General features: G+C 38.2%; 1 protein-coding gene across 1 annotated transcript; it reads right to left on the reverse strand.

Moving 5' to 3' along the window:
- Positions 1-49: 49 nt before the first annotated feature.
- On the reverse strand, positions 50-27,148 carry LOC134677875 (uncharacterized). The gene is made up of 11 exons (XM_063536307.1): positions 26,623-27,148; positions 15,261-15,393; positions 13,796-13,883; positions 10,530-10,758; positions 9,411-9,765; positions 8,687-8,844; positions 8,251-8,340; positions 6,267-6,335; positions 5,285-5,365; positions 4,441-4,520; positions 50-3,325 (listed from the first exon to the last, which is right to left on the reverse strand). Exons 1-11 carry the CDS (start codon positions 26,819-26,821, stop codon positions 3,302-3,304), a joined length of 1,506 nt encoding a protein of 501 aa, XP_063392377.1. The 5' UTR covers positions 26,822-27,148; the 3' UTR covers positions 50-3,301.
- Positions 27,149-27,208: the final 60 nt, after the last annotated feature.

Below are 27,208 nucleotides of genomic sequence, written 5' to 3' on the forward strand. Positions count from 1 at the left end.
TTACATGCCCACGAGCTGTTAACTATTGCCCACAGGAGAGAAAAATGTGCAGTTCATGCGAACACACTAGTTTTCTCTCCTGTGGGCAATAGTTAACAGCTCGTGGGCATGTAAGTAATGATTTTATCATAGTTCTCCAAATAAAAGGAGGACCTTTTCACGTGGATAAGGGTTAAATAAGAAAATTAACCTTTATAGCCCTTAACTCTTGTGTATGTCTACAGGAAAGACGTAACACAATAATGTTTTTGACCCAAATGCTTTAAACGAGTCACTGAATACGCTTGGCACTCCACAAACGGTACAGTCAGCATCAATGATGTGGCTTTCCTTCTGAGAAGGGTCCTTTTCTTATGCTTCACGAACACGAACCCGAACAGACACGGCGGGGGACTTTTGATTTATTAGGATGTTTTTAAATATTTTTTGTTGAAATTTCAGATCCTTATGGAACTTGAAGCATACGGGCCCTTCTGTGATGGAAAACCACATATAACAACGCAGCAAATTATCTGACAACCTCTGATAGTTTTACGAATAATGTGTCAGTCCTTTGAGAAACTATTTTTCTTTTATAAAGCTATTAGATAACGGTTGAAACTTTTGCTGAGTAGTTAACGTTATTATTGGTACTGACTGTATTACAAATACAACACAATTGACAATTTTGCAAACATGACAGTTGTCAACAGTCTTTACAATTCACGAAGGTGACAATAAATATGACATTTGTACAATTTGCAAAGATGACAATAGCAACCGCTGCGCTAGTTAGCGATTGGCAATTGTCAAAATTACGTAATTGTAAAACCTCACGACTGAAAGATAACAGAGTGCCTAGCCAAGGTGACAACCGTACATCGCCAAACACAAGGGATAACCGATGCTACGAAAAGTCACATGGCTATTTCCATAAGTTTCAATTGGCATTTCCTAATAACGATGGTCATGTCGACTAGGTCTAGGGTTACCAGATACAAATTTAGATTTTCCTGACAAAATTATTTGACAGATTGAGCCATTTGTATTACTATAAGTACCTAAATAAAAATGTACTTTATAAAAAAGTCTATCAATTCAAAACATTCCTGACATTTTCGTGTTCCGTCCCCATTCCTGACAAAAGGCCAAAATTCCTGACATGTCAGGAAAATCCCTGTCATCTGGTAACCCTAACTAGATCCCCAGTTCTTATTTAGTCAGTTATGTTGGCTTTGTAAATTAAATATCTTTCTTGATTTGTTATCAAACATTGACATCTGTATAAAACGGGTTCTTGTCAAAATTTTATTAGCTCATAGCCGGAATTTAAAACTGAATTCAAAATCTGTATATAAATTTAGATATTAATATTTTGAGGTGACTGGCAAACTAGTTATTTGCGACGTTATCTATGAGAAGGGACCTTATTGTCGATGGCGCTTACGCCATTATTAACGATGCTCCGATATAAATACAATGTGGCGTGACGCTGAGCGGCGTAAGCGCCATCGACAATAAGGTCCCTTTTAATAGGTAATGCCTCATTTTTGCCAAAATGACAAGAGACCATAGTTTTTTCTCAATCTATTAAATCATACCTACAATTGTATGACGGTATCTCAGTTAAGTATAAATGACTTTTATTTAATGGCATATCCATCGACTTACTGGTAACTATAATATTATAACTTAACTATTATCGCATTACATAAATATATTTTAATTTTTTAAAAATAAATCAAACATAATATAAAAAAATTACATAACAAACAAAATAATATACATGTCTCTGAATAATTTGATTTGATGAAAAATATAATTTGATTAAATCAAATAGAAATTTATCACACAGAGATAATTGAGTCAATTTGGTAAAAAAAATGCTGCAGCTTTGTTAAGAGTTCAGAAAATACTGATTCTTTTCCAATAAAGTACACACATTTTTGTCAGAATAACAGGCCCTTATTTTGCCAACCTGACAATTGTCATCTGACACTAGAAATGTCACTTCCACCCAGTGACAGAAGTTACTTTTGGCCTGAATTTTCAGTGTCAGATTGATAAAATGGCAGCCAATTTTCTAAAAAAAAAAAAAAATTTTTATTTGAAGGTTTTCCCTTTCATATAAAACCAGTTTTCTGATTTGTATCTTAACGTTCACTGCAGCGTTATGTCATAGTCATATGATTTTTTTTTAAATTGATAACGTTTTCTACTTTTACAATATGAATTTTAACAGGTATCAGGCCTTAGAGCCTTATATTTATATTGAGTACTTTTTTAGTTATCTTCATGAAAAACTAAGAATAAAAGTGTGTTCATGATTAAAAATTCATTCGTAATCCGTAATTAGTACGTAGTTTCATACAGATGTAGTGCATAATTGTTTTCCATCGTATTTTCTCGGAAACTTGCGTATTTGTCATGGTACTTCAGTCAACCTCAGTACTTTTTGTACCGACACTGTCTGAAACAGACAGACAAGTTCGCACATTACCGTGAAAAAACGATGGTAAATAATTATGTACTACATACATCTGCACTGATACATAAGCGAAAAATGCCATCATTTTTATTGTAATTTGTACAATTTTCAACGTTTATTATATTAGATTGCTTAGAGTGACTTTTGGGTTTACAGTCCTTTATTGCAATAATTTTTGAAATATTTCTGGTAATATGAATGTAAAATTACTCGTTTAGACTGATATAACATCGAACAACATTTATGATTAGTTAACAGTGTTTACGATGATACATACAGATGTAGTGCATAATTATTTTTTATATCATATTTTTACGGAAACGTACGAACGCGACTTGCTATTTCATTCAGTCTCGGTACAAAAAGTACTGAGATTAACTGTAGCAGCATGACAAATACGAACGTTTCCGAGAAAATACGATGGAAAACAATTATGCACTACATCTGTATTCAGTATTAGATTAGTGTAACACGGAATTTGTTGACATGTGTCACATTTCACGTTTTGTCAATTTGCCAACATGACAATGACAGTTTGGCAAAATTTTTCGGCAAATTATCATTGTCAGATGACAATTGTCAAGTATGTAAAATAGGGTCTATTTTGGAAAATATGTAGTATTTGATAATTCAACATAAAAATCTGGTGTTTTAAATTTTTAATTATTAACTATAAAGGACTGTAACCACGATATTTATCTTCAACACGATAAAAAATATATTATTACAAAAGGAAACCGAGAGATTATCGTCTTTAAGAGAACATAGTTTTACAATTATTATTAACTTTATATTATAATATATTTATTATTCACCGCCGCTTTGGAATGTTACTCACTGGAGGATTCTTGGTATATCCTGGAAATTAAATTATTATTATTAATTTAATAAGTTTATCCCAAAGAAACATTTATTACAGTACATATGGTGTTACTTTACCGCACTAGTGTGATAATGAAATATCTATAGCAATCTTAGAGGATATAACCAAACGGAGACGCCTTGTCTGTAATTTTCGGTACAAAACAGTCTGCCGATTTTTACGGGGGATGGGCACGTCAAATGTACACGTAACGTAAAAATAACCATGCAGGTAAACGTCAGTCCATACAATGTGTATGACCATTGGCTGCCTATTATCGACAGAGGGGAACGCCTGTTAATGGCCACTCCGTTTGGCTATATCCTCTAAGATATAGTCTGGATCTTTAGGTATTAAAAAAAACCGGGCAAGTGCGAGTCGGACTCGCGCACGAAGGGTTCCGTACCATAATGCAAAAAAAAACAAAAAAAGCAAAAAGAAAACGGTCACCCATCCAAGTACTGACCCCTCCCGACGTTGCTTAACTTTGGTCAAAAATCACGTTTGTTGTATGGGAGCCCCATTTAAATCTTTATTTTATTCTGTTTTTAGTATTTGTTGTTATAGCGGCAACAGAAATACATCATCTGTGAAAATTTCATCTGTCTAGATCTATCACGGTTCGTGAGATACAGCCTGGTGACAGACAGACAGACAGACGGACGGACGGACGGACGGACAGCGAAGTCTTAGTAATAGGGTCCCGTTTTACCCTTTGGGTACGGAACCCTAAAAAGTAAACATAATCTACCCTCAAATGGCTTCTTAAGCCAATTGAGGGTAGATGAAAACATTACATGATCAAATAATGTAGGTTAAAGTCAGGTAGTTCAGTGACAGATCCAGGCGGTTTTGTATTTGGTTGGTTAATCAACAAAATGTTATAACTACCAGAAAATTTACAAATTATTTGTTTACCTTTATTTATCTACCTAAAGATACAGAGTATTGTAATGCATTAGTAATATGTGACGTTCCACGGCAAAAGGTACCTTATGGCGGCTGGCGCTTACGTCGCATACCGCCGCAATAATATTGGAGCGGCGTTAATAATAGCGTAAGCGCCAACCGCCATAAGGTACCTTTATCCGTGGGACGTCACATATCTTACCTCGTATCTATGCAGTAACGGCGGGCCGTTGTAGTGTGGGCTTTCGCTATAGAAGAATGGTCTCTTCATTGTGTTTTGCCCTGTAAAGTACAAAAAATCATTACAAAAAAAAATTAGAAATATAAAAAAAACCGGGCAAGTGCGAGTCGGACTCGCGCACGAAGGGTTCCGTACCATAAAGCAAAAAAAAAACGGAAAAAAATGCAAAAAGAAAACGGTCACCCATCCAAGTACTGACGACGCCCGACGTTGCTTAACTTTGGTCAAAAATCACGTTTGCTGTATGGGAGCCCCACTTAAATCTTTATTTTATTCTGTTTTTAGTATTTGTTGTTATAGCGGCAACAGAAATACATCATCTGTGAAAATTTCAACTGTCTAGCTATCACGGTTCGTGAGATACAGCCTGGTGACAGACAGACGGACAGACGGACGGACGGACGGACGGACGGACGGACAGCGAAGTCTTAGTAATAGGGTTCCGTTTTACCCTTTGGGTACGGAACCCTAAAACCTACATTGATGCGCGTATTACATCTAATTAGCTGTCGAATTAGGGCCACCCCACACTAGCGTCCTTTGAGCGTCGACTTCTAGTCAGTAGTAGTATTAGATTTTCGCGTTTCCCGGTAGGCCCTTGTTAACAAACCGCCTTGATGCATCAATGTAAAATTTTATTGTCTGTGAAAACTTGTCAAAAAACAGTTTAAGTTAGATTCATAATTGTTACATATTTTTGACTTATTTTTGAAAGTAGTTTTCCAATTAAAAGACACATCAAGATTGTTTACCTTTTTTCTAATGCTAAACGAATTATAGGTAAGATAATGTAACATGAACTTACAGAGTTGCGTATGCGCCGCCAACGCGTTCTGCTTGGCGATGAGCATCTCCGGTCCCGGCCGCGACAGCTGCTCGTAGTATCCTGCGCCACACAAATTATGGGTCAAGATCGGTTTTCCTAGGATAGCGGTGCCGTCATATAGCGGCCGTCTCCATACTAAATAATACAGCTAAATATGGATGTCGTAGTATTTGTATGGAGACGGCCGCGATATGACGGCACCGCTATCCTAGGAAACTAGAGCTTTATAGTGCGAGTAAATAAAATGTAACTAAAAAAAATTCAATACTAAATTGTTGCCATACAATTACACTAAAATGTGAGACTGACAATGACAAACAATAATAACGCTTTCTCTGCTACTCCTACTGAGAAATAAATAAGACTATCCCGTTTGGTGATTTCCCCCCACCCGCTCGTGACTGATCCAGTTAATTTATACTAAACTGCAAAACGTAATTCAAGACCAAAAAAAGTAAGACAATGTTGCCACTGCAATAATTTGTTTGTAAAATAGTAAATTCATTTTGATAAATAATCACGCTAAGATAATTTATTTATTAGTAATTTTACTCCTACTATTTAAAAAAGTACTTCTATTTACTTATTTTTACATAAATACAAGACGCGCTATACCTCGTTTTATTTAGCATTAGAAAAAAGGTAAACAATCTTGATGTGTCTTTTTATTGAAAAACACATTTTAAAAATAACTTACGGCAAATATGTAACAATTATGAATCTAATACGATCATTTATGTTCTTCTGCTTTCATAAGTAACAGTTTTTGGTTTTTAAAAAGCGTTTTTAAATTGAAAGACATGTCAAAATTGCTTTCCTTCTTGCAAGTTCTTTCTAATGCTAAAAAAACGAACTATAGTAAAAAAGTGGCAACATTTATTACTTTTTTTGGTCTTGAATTACGTTTTGCAGTATAGATTAGATAAAATAAGCGTAATCAAATTCACATGATCTGACTCACCCTGTACACCGTTGAGTCCGTTAGAGTAGCCGTAGGGGCTTCCCTGTGGTTGCATCACATTTTCACAGCCTGCAACATTATGAAACATATATGACAGATGTAGTCTTAGAGGATATAACCAACGGAGACGCCATGTCTATAATTTTCCGTACAAAATAGTCTGCCGTTTTTTGCGGGGGAGGGGCACATCAAATAAGTAACGTAAACATAGCCATGTCAAATAAACGTCAGTCCATACATGTGGTTGACATGTCGTTGACCATTGGCCGCCTATTTTCGACAGAGGGGAACGCCTGTTAATGACCACTCCGTTGGTTATATTCTCTAAGGATGTAGTGCATAATGGGGTTGCCAACTGTCAATGGTTTGCATAAACGGCGCCATCATAGCTTGTCCCGTTTTCTATGAGATTTGGCTTAAAGAACTGGCATCCAGGGCATTAAAAAAACCGGGCAAGTGCGAGTCGGACTCGCGCACGAAGGGTTCCGTACTATAATGCAAAAAAAGTAAAAAAAAGAACGGTCACCCATCCAAGTACTGACCACTCCCGACGTTGCTTAACTTTGGTCAAAAATCACGTTTGTTGTATGAGAGCCCCATTTAAATCTTTATTTTATTCTGTTTTTAGTATTTGTTGTTATAGCGGCAACAGAAATACATCATCTGTGAAAATTTCAACTGTCTAGCTATCACGGTTCGTGAGATACAGCTTGGTGACAGACGGACGGACGGACGGACAGCGAAGTCTTAGTAATAGGGTCCCCTTTTACCCTTTGGGTACGGAACCCTAAAAACTAAAATTTGACACAATTCTAGGGATTGACGGGGCAAGCTATGATGGCGCCATCTGCTTAGTACTTTGACCGGCCAACCCCATTGCAAAGAGAATAGAGTGTATAGAGATGGATTGTGAAAGTAAATTATGTAGCCACTGTAAATTGAATGCCATCTTTCGACAGACGATTAAAACTGTTAGAACGCCATTTGACTTTGATCCTTATTCTTTCACTGGTATGTGTAAACTTGTTAAATATTAATATTAACGCCATCTACTTGAGAGTAGGCCGAAGGTTATGGCGCCATCGCTCGAAAAGATTGCACCATACCTTTGGCCTATATTCGTATTTATATTTAATAATAGTATTTATATTATATGTAATATTTATATTTAACAAGTGAAACACATATCAGTGAAAGAATAAGGATCAAAGTCAAATGGAGTTCTAACAGTTTTATGTTCAGTCGAAAGATGGCAGTAAATTTACAGTGGCTACATAATTTACTTTGACAATCCGTCTCTATACATTCTATTCTCTTTGTTCGAGTGATAGAGAGGCTTAAAAGCTTGATTTTTCGATTTCCGCGTTTCGCGGTAGGCCCTCAGTAAATTGTTTGTGCTACAACCGCCCCCTACGCAGAGTTTTGTCTCCCTATTGAGCCTTCATTGTTTGTTTTATAATGTCAGGCGTGGCTCACTCCGCGATCGCTTTGCTACAGGTAGCTACAAGTACATCCGTTCCACACCAATTTTGGCGGCTAGCCATAAGCCGCGCGTGGCGCTGTTGCCACCTAGCGGCCATATCTGTGCTGGTCGTAACAGACGCATTTTGTTAGAGTGAGCCCCCATTCGGAGCTTTTTCAACGCGCGTTAAAAAAGCGTTTGAATGACACAAACGGATAACCATGTATGTATTCACACGACAGCGGTGACGCTTTTTATCAAGCGTTCTTGGATTTTCGACTTTAAACCTCGGTCGTTAAATCCAATTTAGAGTGCGGATAGATTTAAGCGTTTTTTTAACGCGCGTTGAAAAAGCTCTCGTGCGAATGGGGGCCGAGTCTTCTGTACCTAGTACTATATATTCTGTATATGTTGTTGTTGTTGTTCCGTATATGTATTCTGCGTATGTTGTTGTGTATATGTTCTGTGTTGTGTTGTGTGTTGTTGTGTATAATATATTCTGTGGTATCGTGAGTGGAGTACCTTCGGGCTCCTGCTTGACCAGCGGCGGCGCGCCCAGCTCCAGCGCGCGCTGCTGCGCGAGGCGGCGCTGCGCGTCGTACATGCCCGCTTCTAGAAATTAGTTTTTGGCAAAAATTTCATTTTTGGTACAAGTTTTTATCGCTGACTGTACTTTTCTTACGACAGACAACTGATACTCATCGAGACAAACCTAAAAACCCCTAACACAATTAGGTTGCGTTGTTTCATCACAGAGTTCCTATGGCCACCTCCGGTCTCCATCATCAGACCAGCTCGATGGTACCATAATATTGCATTGTCATACGATTTATACATGCATGCAAAATTTCAGCCCAATCGGAAACCGGGAAGTGGATCAAATTTAACTTGCAAGATTTGATTACACACAGACAACGGTCAGGTGAAACTAAATAGAAGCTTGTGATAATCTCCTCACCTCTCTCAGCAAGCTCCTTGCCCCGATCGTACATGTCATCTCCGCTGAGATCAACTTCCTGCTTGATGCCCTCGGTGAAGAAATTCTGGTTCTCCGTCACCCGGTGCTGCTGCTGAAGTATTTGGAGGTTCGCTTGCTGGTTGCGGAGGATCTCCGCACTGGAATAAGGGAAAATAATAAATACGATACGGAATAAGCGTTGGTGGCCTAGCGGTAAGAGCGTGCGACTTGCAATCCGGAGGTCGCGGGTTCAAACCCCGGCTCGTACCAATGAGTTTTTCGGAACTTGTGTACGAAATATCATTTGATATTTACCAGTCGCCAGGACTAATCCCAATAAGACCTAGTTTCCCCTCTGGGTTGGAAGGTCAGATGGCAGTCGTTTTCGTAAAAACTAGTTCCCACGCCAATTCTTAGGATTAGTTGCCAAGCAGACCCCAGCAGGCTCTCATGAGCTTAGAGCATTTAGTAACTGGAGACGCCTTGGCTCCTTGGCTATCATTTTCTGTACAAAACAGTCTGCTGATTTTTGCGGGGGAGGGGACGTCAAATGTAATGCTGTGGCGCCATATTATTTGTACATAACGTACAAATAGCCATGTCAGTCCATACAAAAGTTTGCACAAATGTACAAGTTTTTCAGCAGAGGGGTAAGCTCTCAAAGGCGACGAAAAATGCCGGGATAACGCGAGGAAGAAAAACTAATTTTGAAATACAAACTTACCTATCTGTATACCCATTAGGATAGTAACTCCTAAACTCCTGTTTATCGCTGAACCCATACAGCTGTCCCATCTTCTGGTAATCCAAGCTTTTCTGGTACTGGTCCTTATCGTATCCATTCAGTGATTTCTGGCCTAGCGCGTATTTCTCTGCCTCTTTATTGTATTCCTCGTCAGTCTGTGGTATGTAGTCGTCTGTCTGTTTCGTGTAGTCTTTTGGAGGCTCGTACGATTTTGAGTCGTACGATTTTGAGTCGTACGGTTTTGAGTCGTACGATTTGGACTCGTAGGATTTTGTGTCGTAAGATTTTGGTTCGTATGATTTTTCTGGTTCCTTGTATTGGACTGGATACTCGGCTGTAAAAGAAACGCAAACTTTTAGCAAGATATAAAATCTAATACAATGTTTATAGCCTATTAAAGTTTTTGTAGTAAATTGATACAGTTAGCAAATATATACATAACTTCGTACCTATAAGAAAAAAACGTGTGAAATGAGACGAGACCCAATATTCATCAACTTTATTGCTATGACATTATGATTGAAAATGTCGATTATGGGAGCTGTGTCAGGCACTGGAGCCTCTACGTTATTTCTTATTCGAATATCGAGTAATTCTTACTCGGCTCGTATGTACAGTCACCGCACGGGATTGGTGCCCATTTGGGGTTCTTGCTAAATTGGAAATTCAGTAGCGTAAGTATTGTACAACCAATTTAGAAAGGACCCTAAATGGCGCAACAACCGGCGGGATGGTACTAAAATTGGTTGGGAAACGCAGTAAGCAAGTGGACACATGTGATGGCTCCTCTACACGATGGGCCAACGCCGGCCACTCCAAGGCGTCCTTTAATAAATAAATCCGTCCATTTATGCGCTAGGGCCACCCCACATTTAGCGTCTTTCGAGCGTCGGCGTCTACAACTCTATGGCCGCTGCTCGACGCAACGTCGACGCAACTACGCAGCGACGTCATTTTCCATAGCGCTGACCAGACGCCGACGCTCGAAAGACGCTAAATGTGGGGTGGCCCTTAGAGGGAGCAAGTAATATTGCTATCTCATTCTACCGCACGGCTGCGTCCCTTGAAGTGGCCGGCGTTGGCCCATCAGTTACTCACCTATCTGCTCAGACTGCGACTGGTAGCTGTCGTTCGCCTCGCTATAGCTGTTGTCGGGCTGATTGTTCTCCTCCTCCTCTTCCTGCACGGGGTCTGTCTGCATAAAGGCGTCCTGCTTCTTCGGCCGGGGGGGCGCTGGGGCGGGGTGCGCGGGGTGTGCGGGTGGAGGGGGGGAGAGCGGGGACACGCCGTTGGCGATGGCGTGCAGAGTCTGCAGGCGGTACGCCAACTGGAATATAACATTTATAATTAATTTGGGGGAAATAATGCACGAGACCTGAGACCCTATCGCGAAATAGTACATTGTGTATTTACGAACGAGTGTAAATTGAAAACCGAAGCTGAAGGCGAGCGCTTAATTAACACGAGTTCGAAATTCCTGTATCGTCCGTAGCACACACAATGTATTACCAGGGGGGTGTCACTACGCAGTTTAGGTACATTTGGCCGGCGCTCCTCCCGGGCAGGAGTATGGCAGTGGGCTGCCGCGCGCCGCTCGGCTCGCACGATAGTCGTGTCACGTGGCGCTCACGCAATATTGAAAATACACAATGACTTCGTAACCTAAATCTAAGTCCATACTTAGTAATAGTTAAAATAAACACCCTTAATTTGTTGAATATTGTTTGCCCAGAAACAATATTAGGGACTAACAGACATATTTTCAAAAGAATACTATCAAAAAGACATACTTTCTCCATATACAGCCTGGCGACAGACAGACGGACAGCGGAGCATTAGTAAAAAGTAAAATTTCCCTGTTATTGTTGTTCCTCTATGTTTTGAAGTTATGAGTCGATGGTTATTTCCTAGTTGTCACAACACATTCGGGATATGAACCTACGTATTGACGCATTTCGCTCAACTATTTCCTTGTGGAATAACCTAATATTCGTGTACTCATGTGTAAAGAGACAGTTGAGATAAATATTATTCATATGAGACTTTATTAAATTAAGCCTTAAGAATAATTAAATTGTATGCTCATACTATGTGTAATACCACGGAGACCCGAGTTTTGCTTGGACAATAAATACAACTCAAAAATAAATATAAGACCTAGCTAGATCGATTTTTCGGCCCCGAAAATCCCCATATAGCAAATTTCCGACATTCCCGAAATTAATTAATTACAGTGAAACCTGGTTAAGTGGGACCTGGATAAGTGAGAAACCTCTATAGCTGGGACTCATGGCGCGGTCCCGACACTTTAGCACTGAATTACCTCTGTTAGTGAAATAAAACGAACCTCTATAACTGGGATTAGTTGTTGTGATTTTATAGTCACATTTACCTCTATAATTGAGACAGAGAGTGTATTTTACCTCTTTTACTGAGACTATATTTATAAGATTACATTTTCCTAATTGTTTTTTTAGAATTTTATACGAATTACCTATGTATCTGAGATAACGTCAATCTATGACCTCTCTAACTTGGACTTTATTGATCTATTTCCGTATACTTACTAACTCTTAGTTAGACTATCCACAAATTCCGCATTTGCTTAATTGTGTCTAAACGACTTCAAGCTTCATTTAGTTACTTTATGTAGTTAAAACTATCAAAACGCAAGCTGAAATCTTGATAAGTAACAAGAATAAACAAATTTTCATTTAATAAATTCCTAAGACGCAATGAGAAATATTTAAACAGCCTTAAAAATATTTAGGGACAATGATTATTTTACCTAAACATTTAAAGATAATTACAAAATATCTTATTGACCACCTCTATAACTGAGATATATCCTGTATTCTCACCTCTATTAATGGGACCCTCTGTAAATGAGACAGAAATTTATTTGTACCTGGCTAACTGAAAGCCTGGGTAAGTGGAAAACCTCTTTAAGTGAGACAAATCTCCTCGTCCCTTGAAGTTTCACTTATCCAGGTTTCACTGTATATACAGGGCCATTTTTGGACCGTTAGCCATATTGTGCGAGGTGATTAGGTAGGTCATACTGAACAACTTTTTGTACGGGACCAACCCCGAATTCCCAAAAAAAATGTTGGCCTTCCCATAAAAAACGTCGACATCCACTCAACCAAAATGTATGAAACGGCCAAAAAAATTTTTGTGACTTCGGAGGTGGCCCCATAGAAAAAGTTGTTCAGTATGGCCTACCTAATCACCTCGCACAATATGGCTAACGGTCCAAAAATGACCCTGTATATGTGCAAGAATTTGTGGCTTCGCTCCGATCCAACCGGAGACGCGCGAGACGAGACAAGAGCGAGACGAGAAGGAAGCAGAATCGAAAAGAACGATCTCGGCCCGTCTCGGGGCAGGCGTGGCTCACTCCGCGATTTCGTAGCTTTGCTACAGGTAGCTAAAAGTACATCCGTTCCACACCAATTTTGGGGAAAGCCATAAGCCGCGCGTGGCGCTGTCGCCACCTAGCGGCCATATCTATGCTGATTATGACAGACGCGTTTTGTTACAGAGTGAGTCTTCTGTACCTGCTATTATTTATTCTGTGCTCGGGGTCTCTCGACAAGAGTGTTCTTTGTAATACAAAATGTAAGGGAAAAAATGTATCGGAAATTTGAAATGGATTCTACGAAAAGCGACGTGATTATTTCCATACATTATTTAAAGTTAGATTGGTTTACCGTAAAGTGTCATCATTCTATGGCACTTGCTAACTATAGTAACTATGTATACAAAAATCACTAGTAAATTCATCATTCAGAGACAATTTCAATATGGCGGTTTGTTTACATAGTTAGCAAGTTCCATAGGATGACACTTTAGTTCTGTAGAAAGACTAGAAAGCGACCAACTTTTTTACTTACACCTCAGTGGATTTGGTCGCTTTATGCACTGATAAAAAAATTAAGTCGGTTGTTTCCTTTTCTTTATATTGAAGGCATAGACTAGGAATCCTCTAGACCGAGTTTAGAGCAATTATTTCATGCAACCGATGATGCCAAAAATGCGGGGGTGCGCGGGACGAGGTGAGCGAAGTCCCGTGCCGTGATTGGTCCGTTCAAAGACACGGACGTCACACAAAGATACTGTCGACTCGAACATGGAGTAAAATTACCGTATGCGTGTCAGGGGGGTAGCGCGACTATGCTCAGTCTGGAGGATGTTTTGTCTGTGATTGAAGGAAACAAACGAGCACAGCTTATGGTAAGCGATTATCGCTTCCCATTGACACCCGCAACACCAGAGGGGTTGTAACTGCGTCGTCGGCCTTTCTGCATAACTACGGTCATCTTAGCTAGCCCCCCGGGCCGGAATAACAAGACATTACTCACGCTGGTGTCGGGCTCCAGGGCTGGCTCGGGCAGGGGCGCGGGCGGCGCGTGGCTCATCCCGATGGGGGACCACTTCTCTGTCTTGTCACTGTAAAGAAACAGTTATTTGAAAATATTTTTTTTGTCAATAATTTCTTTTTTTTTTTTTGATAAATGTTTTTGTCGCTTTTTTAAGCTGCATTTTCTTTAGTAAAAACAATTGATTAAAATAGAGGCAGACAACTGATCATCATTATAATATCGTCGGAGTCAGGACTACCACAAGGCAATATGCTTGGCCCTCTATTCTTCCCAGGGAATTGACATAATAAGGACCATAATACTTACATAGGCTGATCTTTCTGGGTGCATACTTCTTAATAAAAATTTGTCCCATAGTTCTTAATTCGCAGACATAAGAGCTATGGGACATATTTTAGAGTATGATGAGTGCACCCATATTTTTACACTCGACTGTACTTAAAGAGTGCGATCTGGTGGACTACCACGTTTCCGTCTATGTGAGGAGTGCCACAGGCCAGTATGCCCTCTACTCTTACTAGAGATTTGAAGGTAATGAAAGTGTGTATACTTACGTATAATGCGACATAAAATAATGGAAATTAAATAAAATGGAACTAAAAAAATTCTAGACTAAATTGTAGCCATGTTTAAGCATTTTACGTCAAAAATGTGACAGTTATTATTTTATGCCACACTGTAAGACTTGTCTTTCTTCTCCTACGATAAGGATCCTTGAGAGTCTTGGAGATCAGCAAGCTGATTTTGTGGGAGTGAGGAGTGCCACAGGGCAGCATACTTGGTCCTCCATTCTTTCTAACCTAAATACTTACATAGGCTCATCCTTCCTTATACTCAAGAGTCTTGGAGATCAGCAAGCTGATTTCGGGGGAGTGAGGAGTGCCACAGGGCAGCATACTTGGTCATCCATTCTTTCTGACCTAAATACTTACATAGGCTCATCCTTCCTTATACGTAAGAGTCTTGCAGATCAGCAAGCTGATTTTGTGGGAGTGAGAAGCGCCACAGGGCAGCATACTTGGTCCTCCATTCTTTCTGACCTAAATACTTACATAGGCTCATCCTTCCTTATACGTAAGAGTCTTGCAGATCAGCAAGCTGATTTTGTGGGAGTGAGAAGCGCCACAGGGCAGCATACTTGGTCCTCCATTCTTTCTGACCTAAATACTTACATAGCCTCGTCTCGCCTGCTCTCCTTGTACTTGAGGGTGCGGTTCTTGCGGATCACCATGACGCTTCCGTCAGGGTTCAGCTTGGGAAGGTTCTGGGAGGGCACGGCGTCTTTTCTCAAGGTCTACTAATACTTACATAGGCTCGTCTCTCCTGCTCTCCTTGTATTTCAGGGTGCGGCTCTTGCGGATCACCATGACGGTTCCGTCAGGGTTCAGCTTGGGAAGGTTCTGGGAGGGCACGGCGTCTTTGCTCAAGGTCAACTGATACTTACATAGGTTCGTCTTTCCTGCTCTCCTTGTACTTGAGGGTGCGGCTCTTGCGGATGACCATGACGCTTCCGTCAGGGTTCAGCTTGGGAAGGTTCTGGGAGGGCACGGCGTCTTTGCTCAAGGTCTTCCATTGCCCTGAAAAATACAATACAATACAATACAAATCCTCTTTATTGCACAAGGTCAGGCAACGAATGCTCAAAAAAGTTGTAGAGGGAAATTAAATCCAAAAAACTTTTAGCCAATTTAATCAGCTTTCGATTTGTCTAAGACTCTAAGTAGTCAGGTCGCTAAGACGCTTAGTTTCCAAGATATAAGTGAAAAACCGAAAAATGGGACCTTCTTACCCCCTCACCCTGGCATATGGGCTACGGCCGGTGACTTTTAATATGTTCACCACCTAACTAGTCCAAACAAAGTCACGGAATCAAAAATTGTGTTCTTAGCATTTCCCTCTATACCTTCTTATTGCTTGGCCTAAACCTCAGAATAAATGTACATGGAAACACAAATAAAATAATACATTAAGACAGAGGTAAACAACAGGCGGCCTTATCGCTAAAGAGCGATCTCTTCCAGACAACCAACGTAACGTACAAAATACGTATTTTATGAGTTTTAATTGATCACAAGGCTTAACACATTAATCACGACATTGTCGTTCCGCCCCTGCGAAGCATTTTCGCTACATACGGGGAAACTCATGTTATCAGTCCGCGGTCCATAGCTCTGCGGTGAATGCGTTAAAGTACTTAATGTAGATATGCGACGTTATCTATGAAAAGGGACCTTAAATATTGTCGATGGCGCTTACGCCATTATTAACGATGCTCCGATATAAATGCAATGCCGCGCGACGCTGTGCGGCGTAAGCGCCATCGACAATAAGGTCCCTTTTCATAGATAATGCCCCATATTCGCATATCCTAAGAAACAAGACATTTATTCTTTTTACTTCTTGAATTGACTTTACGACTTTATGACTTGTAAAATGACGAATAAATATTAACAAGTTTTCGACTTCGCGGTTTACTGTCACCAGTGCCCTTACCATGAGTCACTGACAGTGTCAACACTGACATACAGGGTGTAATTTTTTACGTGATACAAAATATGTTTTTCTAACTCCATAAACAACTAGCAATTGAATGCTCCTACTCTCGTTGAAATCAGACAATTTTATTTTTAATTTTTTAATTTTTTTTCGTGATATTTTTTGTACTTTTAAAGGATATTATGATATTAAAACAGCTTTAAAATGTAAAGTGAACTAAATTACTTTTCAAAGTAGCGTAAATCACAAGTCATTAAACATTTTCTGTGATTTATGCTACTTTGAAAAGTAATTTAGTTCACTTTACATTTTAAATATCTTATAAAGCTGTTTTAATATCATAATATCCTTTAAAAGTACAAAAAATATCACGAAAAAAAATAAAAAAAATAAAAATAAAATTGTCTGATTTCAGCGAGAGTAGGAGCATTCAATTGCTAGTTGTTTATGGAGTTAGAAAAACATATTTTGTATCACGTAAACAATTACACCCTGTATACGCCAACGTCTAAGGACTGTTCATTTTATTAAGCGGACACACAAAAAAGTATAAATTACATTTTTCTAATTCTGGAATCGCTTTATTTAGATAAATATAATAAAAACGGAAACGAACGCAAAACATTTTAATATAAATATAGTACAATATAATAACATCGGTAAGATTTTCGTACTTTTACACGGTTGCGCCGTTCAAGTGCCTGCACATCAATTTTTGACACTTTTTGACAAGTTGTAAACAACATTCGTTTGAATTCTTTCAATGTTTTAGCTTCTCATCTACCCTTTTTTAAGCGCATCTTCACATTGGTCTAGTGCCACTCGATGATGGAGTGGAGCTCCGGGCAATTAGATGAGTTGACTTGTTTTTGAACGAAATCAATGTTTTTCAAATTCAGTAGCTTCACTTTCTGACCAGCATAGTGGGCACTTGCCAAATCAGGCCGAAATGAAGAGGTGACATTATGCGTCTGATAGACGGAAAGTACTCGTTCGTCTTGCATTATTTTCTGTAAATGTCGCAACCAAAGTTCATGTCGCAAAATAGAACAAGTTTTTAAGGCCACAGGAACCAATTGCCTGCCAGACAAGGACTTTCTTCATGAATTGGTCAATTTTCATGTTACTCTCCTCGTCGAATATATGATCTTCTACAACGGCATGGTAGCATCAGGGCCATTGGTAACGTACTACAGCAACATTTTACGCATTTTCCGTTGTCCATTAAAATGCTACGAAATTTATCTTCATGTAAAATGTAGTACAGTTTGACGCTTCTTTTTTTCGATTGCTTTCGCTGCTCTGTAATTCTTTTGTCCATTTTTTTCTTTTTATGGGTCCATTTATTGTACATACTTCTTATATTTTAATCTGTGTCTACTCTAACGCCTGCTGTCTTAGGAATTTCGCGAACCGATAAGTAATTTATTGATTTTAACAGCCGCATGACAATACTTTTGTTTCTGGATTGGCCGGGCCGCTTCTGTGCCGGGATTTTGTAAAATCTTCAAGCATATGATGCTCTCCAAATGTTTTAATTATTTTATTCACGTTTAACTTGGAAAATTTGTACATATTTACGATTTTTCGCAGTGAATACTAGCCTGTGCAACCTAATTGCAGAACTAACTTGCTATGTTCCAAATTTGTTCGGTCCTTCGGGAAAAATATTAGACTATTATGGGAACTAGTGTCCGACCGAAACATGTTTTTTTGCCGAAACCGAAACCGAAACCGAATGTTCGGCTTTGGCTCTAGTTTCGGCCGAAACCGAAACCGAAACTTTTGTAGACTTGTTAAAATCGTTGAAAAAATGTCATAAAACCCCTTTTATACACATATTATGGGGCTGTCAACACCCAATATCCTTGAAATTGATGTTACTTAAGCAGTTTTTTAAGAAAATTACTAGAGTTAAACCAAGATAATTCTGCAACGATTTTGATAACACACGCTGTGAAAGTGTTATTTTAAACGTCAAAACTTCTATGAAATTATGACGTATAAATAACATTTGCACTAGTTGCACTGCGTATGCTATCAAAATCATTGCAGAATTTTCTTGGTCTAACTCTATTCATTCACCAGTCAAGTTATTAACATGTAGATACAGGGTCAACCAAAAAACCAACCAAAAACGCAAGCGCGAAATTGTTTGTTGACAATATCGCAAGGCCGGGTACCAATCTTCACCTGGGCCTAAAAGTCCGAAGTGCCCCAATGAGGTGAACTTTCATGCGAAGTCAAAGCCGTGCTTCAGGCTTCAGGACTAGTAGTTGAGCACAGACTCCAACCAATGTCCATTGTATGTATTAAAAAGCGAGACCGCAGGCCGAGCATGGCGCAGCGAGGCCAAAGGCTAAGCTGAAGTAGAGGACATGTGGAACACAAACCAATAGTAAATTGAGGTAAAATCACTCATTCACTCCGAAACAATTAGACAGTGTGCGCGTTATAGGTATTGACAGTCTCTTAAGACTGCGTCGAGCGTCCAGTGGCGCCCTCATTAGTGGAATTGTGTTTTATAATAAAGCAATTAATTTCTGTACCTATACATGAATCAGTATAATATGTCATAGGTATTAATATTGTTGTCCTACTCGTACTTATTCTCCAACTTTTGTCTTATTCCGAAGTACCATTTCGTAAGTTTCGGCCCAGCCGAAAGGTTCGGCCGTTTTTTGGCCGAAACCGAAACTACAGCCGAAACATGATTTTTTGGCCGAAACTGGCCGAAACCGAAACCGAAACCGAACCTTCGGTCGGACACTAATGGGAACAAATATGTAGCAATTGATAAATAAGGGATTGTTGATTATATTGTTATGAGCTGTACGTCAATTGATTTTAAATTCGCCGATTAAAAGAGGTGTAAGAGTGTCCGCTTAGTAAACTGAACAGTCCTTACGTAATTTACTTTCTATACATCTCGCTCGCGGTAATATACGAGTACGAGCGAGATGCATAGAACGTCAGTCAGTGCCAAACTGGTGGTAGCACAGAATAAATAATAGTACTAAGTACAGAAGACTCACTCTCTAACAAAACGCGTCTGTTACGATCAGCACAGATATGGCCGCTAGGTGGCGACACCGCCACGCGCGGCTTATGGCAAACCCCAAAATTGTGACCTGTGAAACCTGTAGCAAAGTGACGAAATCGCGGAGTGAGACACGCCTGGTGGTAGCCACACAGATCACCACAAACCATGTTGGCACGTAATATGGCTTTATGACCAATATAGTAACAATATTATAATACAATGTAATATTATTAGTATTTGTATGTTTGTAACTAAGGCAGCTAAGCGGATTTGGATGAAATTTGACGCACGAACAGTTTATTTTTGAAGTTATAAGTAAGCCCTTAAAGTTACAGACAATATCCGCATTTTGAAAAAGTTCAAAAAAATGTATCTACACTGAGAGAAAAGTACAACAAAAATACACTTAGAATTACAAAAATAAACTTAATCCGGGGACAAGGAGAGTTAACTAATAGGAACAAATTGAGTTTTGCAATTTCTATTAGTTCTTGCAATTTCTATTATCTGTTTGTTGAAATTATATTTGGGATTACTGAGCTGTTTGTAGAAATAAATAAACTTTACAGAAATAGTGAAATATCCACAATTATTACTAAAACTTCATTTTTTCCCCCAGTACAGAACTGTTTTTTTAAATCCTGGTGATGATTTTTCTCTCAGTGTACGCTTCGCGGCTTCGGTCAACAAGACATAATTTCACTTTTATACACGTATATTATTCAAATCACCAAGTAATCTGTCTCATAGCACTCGCAACATGACATTTTGGTATTTACGTCTATAAATTTAAGGTACAATATAGCTTGACCGAGACAACTGCGTCAATTGGTCATTCATCAGATAAAGTTAAGGAAAACTCACTAGGAATTCCCGCGGTGCGATCACTGTTTTTACTCTTTTTATTTTCGTTTCCTTCAATTAAATAAAAACTGTTGTAAATTAGACCTTTTGTCTCGCATGATAAAGTCTCAATTGCAATTGAGGTCGCTCATCGTTATTATTTGTGAAGTTATCTATGAAAAGGGACCTTGTTGTCGATGGAGCTTACGCCATTATTAAGAATGCTCCGATATAAATACAATGCCGCGCGACGCTGTGCGGCGTAAGCGCCATCGACAATAAATACCCTTTTCATAGATAATGCCTCATTTGGCTACCGTAAATGATTTGAATTTTAACAGTTACGCTATCGAATGTTATAAGTATTAGAAATGTGGATCACCGACGTGCCGCACCGAATTTTATCAATAGCTGTAGAATAAAAAACCGGCCAAGTGCGAGTCGGACTCGCGAACGAAGAGTTCCATACCATTACGCAAAAAAAAAAAACAGAAATAAATCACATTTGTTGTATGGGAGCCCCACTTAATTTTTTTAATTTTGTTTTTTGTATTTGTTGTTATAGCGGCAACATAAATACATCATCTGTGAAAATTTCAACTGTCTAGCTATCATGGTTCATGAGATACAGCCTGGTGACAGTGGAGTCTTAGTAATAGGGTCCCGTTTTTACCCTTTGGGTACGGAACCCTGAAAAGCAATGTGAATGTTAAGGTATACACGGTTTATGGTACAGTCAGCAGCAGAAGTTTCCAAGCGGGCGAGGTGTTCAAAATTACCTTGACCCACTCTTATTCTCTTAACAACAGAGTCGCGTCAAGACCATTTTGAACACCTTGCCCGCTTAGCAACTTCTGCTGCTGACTGTACTTTCTGGAGGATCACGCGGTACTAATAAAGTATCATTAAGCCACCCAACCTCTAGATAACTATTTATATTTAACCTTTATTTTTAAATGCAAATGACCAACAATGATTGCCGAACGCATTATATCTGATATCATAATTATTGTGCCGAAATCGCGTAAATATGACGTCATACTTAAATGTATCGCCGTAGACATCACAAAAAACTCAAGTAAACATAAGTTGAACCTTATATCATTGTAATAAGATTTACAATCGCATGCGCAATGTTAAAAGGATGAGTATTCTATGAAATTGTCTATTACCGTCGTCGCGTACAAACTGAATTTTCTGAAGATAGTAGCAAAGGAGTTTTGTTTTTTGGTGGTCAAATGGTCAAAAATATGCCCAGAAAAATAAACGTCATTTTTTAAACGCCTAAAAAAGTCGTAATGTGCAAGTACACGAATCAAAATGGGTTTTCTTTTCACAAGAAATAAATAAAATGGTTTTTTTAATGGGAAGTTTCAGTTCCCATACAATATTATGATGGTTTCCGAAATTAATCCATGTGAAAATTTGGCTGTTTTCTTTTCATACCTACGTTAAAATCACTACACCTTATAAAACAACGTCCCCCACCGCGGTTATCTGTTTGTGTGTCTGTATGTTCGCGATAAACTCAAAAACTACTGAACGGATTTCCATGCGATTTTCACCTATCAATAGAGTGATTCTTGAGGAAGGTTTAGGTGTATTATTTGTTAACCCGTGCGAAGCCGGGGCGGGTCACTAGTAAACAAATAAAAATACATTCCAGATGATACATTTATCCTGTATGACAAATATAAAATAATACAAATACGCACGAGATATTGTGGGGTGGGAAAAGCCGGTCTAAAAATAATATTATTATTTCATGAAAGTTGACAATCGCCCATAATGACGAGGTATGGGAGATGATACATAAATTGTTTATAAAACGGCCAAGTGCGAGTTGGACTCGCGTACGAAGAGTTCCGTACCATTACGCAAAAAACGGCAAAAAAATCACTTTTTGTATGGCAGCCCCGTTTAAATATATATTTTATTCTGTTTTTAGTATTTGTTGTTATAGCGGCAACAGAAATACATAGGTAATCTGTAAAAAATTCAACTGTCTAAACTGCAAAACGTAATTCAAGACCAAAAAAAGTAAGAAATGTTGCCACTTTTTTACTAGCGCGTCTTGTATTTATGTACAAATAAGTAAATAAAAGTATTTTTTTAAATAGTAGAAGTAAAATTACTCATGAATAAATTATCTTAGCGTGATTATTTATCAAAAGGAATTTACTACTTTACAAACAAATTATTGCAGTGGCAACATTGTCTTACTTTTTTGGTCTTGAATTACGTTTTGCAGTATAGTCTAGTCTAACACGGTTCATGAGATACAGCCTGTTGACAGACAGACAGTGGAGTCTTAGTAATAGGGTCCCGTTTTTACTCTTTGGGTAGGGAACCCTAAAAACATTCTGCTGCCTCACATAAATCATCACAAAATGCTGAGATAAAATACTCATTACTAAACACACAAATTCAAAAATTGTACCAATATACATAACAAATGTCTGTCTTGACTCACAATAAAAAACCGGGCAAGTGCGAGTCCGACTCGCGCACGAAAGGTTCCGTACCATAATGCAAAAAAAGGCAAAAAAAACGGTCACCCATCCAATTACTGACCCCGCCCGACGTTGCTTAACTTCGGTCAAAAATCACGTTTGTTGTATGGGAGCCCCACTTAAATCTATATTTTATACTGTTTTTACTATTTGTTGTTATAGCGGCAACAGAAATACATCATCTGTGAAAATTTCAACTGTCTAGCTATCACGGTTCGTGAGATACAGCCCGGTGACAGACGGACGGATGGACAGCAGAGTCTTAGTAATAGGGTCCCGTTTTACCTTTTGGGTATGGAACCCTAAAAACACTTCTCTATCAATCAACTAACTAATAAACAATATTAAATGAAAAATAATTCATTTATTTGAAGCTACAGTTATGCCACAAACGGAAATAACTACTTGCATCAATCTAAGATAAAAAAAAAATCAATATAAAGCTATATGATGAAGATTTATAATATGGGGCATTATCTATGAAAAGGGACCTTATAGTCGATGGCGCTTACGCCGCACAGCGTCGCGCGGCATTGTATTTATATCGGAGCATCGTTAATAACGGCGTAAGCGCCATCGACAATAACGTCCCTTTTCATAGATAACGTCACATTAGCAACTTACTGGAAAGCAAAACAAGTTTTTTTAACAAAGTGCATCTTAGATTTGAATATGATTGTTGTGTTTTTCATTCTGCATAACATTTGTTTGTTTTTAAATAAAAATGACATACTAATGTTTTGTTATCTCATTTGTTATTGCAAACACCAATTAAAAATGTAATTTGGCACTATACAAATATGAACCATGGTGCTTTACTTATTTTATGATTGGGGTCGGGTAAAGTAAAGGCTTTCATAAGTGTGTAGTCATAGGCCTGTTGGAGGAGGCCTATGTAAAAGACAGCCTGACAAAGAAGAATAAACACAAAAAGAGTAAAAACACATCTTATACAGGGTGGAAAGTTAAGTCGGGCCCTGGAGGGAAACTACCTGAAATCCTTAAGCTGGCTCATTTTACTTAAAGGAGACATTCCTTTATTTCAAAAAAGAAACAAATCTGCATTTAAAGATTTTTCATAAAATATATCATAAAAAAATCTTGAGTACTAAAATATTAGATTTTATGGATATTTTATACGACAGACGAGTGTAAGACCTAATGTTTCTTTGAGAAATGTTATCATTAACATTAACTGTATCGACTAGTAGAATAAAATTGAGTGTTTATTTTTTTAATTTTTTAGTTGGTTCGAGTCCCGGGCGGGGCATGTGAGTTTTAGAAAATCTTTAAATGCAGATTTGTTTCTTTTTTGAAATAAAGGAATGTCTCCTTTAAGTAAAATGAGCCAGCTTAAGGATTTAAGGTAGTTTCCTCCAGGGCCCAACTTATCTTTCCACCTGTATATGTGTTTTTCGGGGATCTCAGAAACGGTTCTAACAATTTCGATGAAATTTGCTATATGGGGGTTTTCGTAGGGCGGGGGCTCAACTGACAGGAGCCATTTGAGGGTAGATTTTGTTTGCTTTTATTTAAGTAGCTAAAGATACAGAGAATAGGTATGACAAACAGTTATTTTGCAGAAAATTTGAAAAAAAATTGAAAATTTGACAACAATGGATATAAAAAAGACTGAATGGCTTCCACACACTAATAATGAAAACCAGGAATTCCTCTATACAATAACAATACTGGCAATACAAATGTAATGTCCAAAATTTTATTGATCATTGTGATTGTGACCTTGAAAGATAGAGTAGAAATGCTCCACGAGAGATAGGGATCTATAGTTCGTTTTTTTTAGCATTAGAAAGAACTTGCAAGAAGGTAAGCGATTTTGACATGTCTTTTAATTGAAAAACGCTTTTTAAAATTCAAAAACTATTACTGATGAAAGCAGAAGAATATAAATGATCGTATTAGATTCATAATTGTTACATATTTGCCGTAACTTATTTTTAAAATGTGTTTTTCAATTAAAAGACACATCAAGATTGTTTACCTAATTTCTAATGCTAAAAAAAACGAACTATAGGCTTATGATTAAGCTGATTTTTTGATACCCCAGATATAGATATTTGTGATGAAACATGAAGGAAATACAGTACATATTTACACTTTCAGATGGCAAAATTTGGACAATACAAGTGTAATTTTAGTATCTTTGAAATGAAGATAGGATTGAGCCTTCTAAGACCCAAAGTCATTTATGTAGTTTTGAATTTGGAACCTTCTTTTATTCTATTATAGTTCAAAATGCGAATTGCATTTGAAAAACTTGCAGAAAATGGAATTAGGCATATGAAAAGTCCAAGTCAAGGCTACAGTAAGCCTTGCCGCAAAAGGCTGGCCTTAGCCTTGACAGTTTAGACATTTAAGGCTTTAATGTTTATTTATTTATATAGCCCTTTATTCTGTCCTTTTATAGTCTCTTAGTTCAGTGTGCCTGTCGGAAAAGGCTTTAATGTTACTATTCTAATATATTCAGTGTCTTCTAGATTTATATGAATGTATTCTCTTTTACATTTTTGGCTTAGCATTAGCACTGAAAGCACTCTCACATGTCTCCATTGACGTATTAGGTGTTGGACTAGATTTTGGGCTCCTGTACAGTCAAGTATTTGTGTTCTTATAACCCGGCAACCTTCAAATCAAGAGTGAACAGGCACCTTCTGGGCGAGCTCGCTCCATCGTAGGCCACGTCTACGCCTCGGCTAGTCTGTGGCCATGAGTAAGCCCATTTATAATAAAAAAAAAAGTGTAAAAATATGGGTGCACTCATCATACTCAAAAATATGTCCCATAGCTCTTCACTGTCTCTCCCTCTCTTATGTCAGCGAATTAACAACTATGGGATATATTTCTGACTTAGTTTTGCACAAGTTTTTAGGGTTCCATACCCAAAGGGTAAAAACGGGACCTAATACTCTTCTGTATGTCTGTCTGTCTGTCACCAGGCTGTATCTTATGACAGCAAGACAGTCGAAATTTTCACAGATGATGTATTTCTGTTGCCACTATAAAAACAAATGCTAAAAACAGAATAAAATAAATATTTAAGTGAGGCTCCCATACAAGAAACATGATTTTTATGACGTAATGGTACGGAACCCTTTGTGCGTGAATCTGACTCGCACTTGGCCCGTTTTTCTTTATCATCTCCTTATTGCCGAGGGAAGAGGACTGTATTTTACACCAACATATAAAAATTTTGGTTAGATTACTTTTTCAGTGAATGATCTAACAATGAAACAAGTTGAATGTGTTTAAGGTTATCTTTACAAAGATATTAATTCTCAGAATTACATCTGTTATCTATTGTTTTATTTAGATATTTATAAAAAAAATGTATTTTGTGTTGTATTGTTCCAGCTTAGATATTTTTTATTTATATTATCTAAAATGTTAAAAGATAATCATATTATTCTGAAACCAAGTTTTAGTCTAAATAACTCATTTAAATAAAGAGCCTAGTCTAAATGTATAAAAAAAAAATTTTGAAAGGTCTTATTAGACTGCAACTGTTTATCACATAGCAACAATATTAAAGATGAATCAGCACTCAAATAAATACATGATTACAAACTTAACTGCAGCTCAGGGAGTGACCTTACAAATGCGGATTTTTTTGATAATAAACACAGTTAAAGGTCAAACGAAATACGATAACATAACCATTGTCATCCCATTGCATAATAACAAGTCAATACTCGGAATAACCCAACAAGATTCTAATAAAAACAGATAAACATAAAAAAAACTCGCAATCAACTGGCCAAACGGAAGCCGAATCCAACGATTACATTATTAAAACAAATAAAATGGACAGACTGATGACTCATAGAGAAAACTAGTGTATAATAAAATAAACGCGGTAACCAGGGCCGGGAAAACCCGGCGGCCCAACTTACCCATGTTTGTGACGTTGTAGTCATTCTGAGTGAAATGCAGACTGCAAACTTTGGAGTATTTCGTGTACGGCTTCCCGCGTTTTAGAATCACGTTCCACTTGTCTGCCATTGTCTCATCGCGGGGGAACCGGTGGAATTTCACGTTCTTGGTCTTCCCGGCCAGCGAGGTGCACTGGGGCACCGTGCAGTAATAACCCATCGCGAACCGTGTGCCTTTGTTGTTACCGACGAGTCCGGCAGCAATGTGAAATGCCGCCCGCGGACAAAGTATCTCACATCCAACGGGAACAATGAGCCGCTAAAACTGATTATTTGTTGCAATCGTTATCACGTTTATGGGAATCGAAATCATCACACTATAGCCTTGAAAAGTTGAGCTAGTTGAAAGATTTGACATGTATCACCACTTTTTTCAGAAAAATGGCTCCTGTTAACCATAGACAATTTAATGTTGCTCTAGTATTAATAACGTGACTTGAAAACTCACATTCAGACGCAATATTTATGTGATAAATTTACAGATTCTCTAGATTATTTTACATTTGCTTACTTTACAAAAATAATGAGAATTAGATCTAGCTTTGTT

Source organism: Cydia fagiglandana, chromosome 27 (assembly GCF_963556715.1).
Source record: "Cydia fagiglandana chromosome 27, ilCydFagi1.1, whole genome shotgun sequence".
Classification (NCBI taxonomy): domain Eukaryota; kingdom Metazoa; phylum Arthropoda; class Insecta; order Lepidoptera; family Tortricidae; genus Cydia; species Cydia fagiglandana.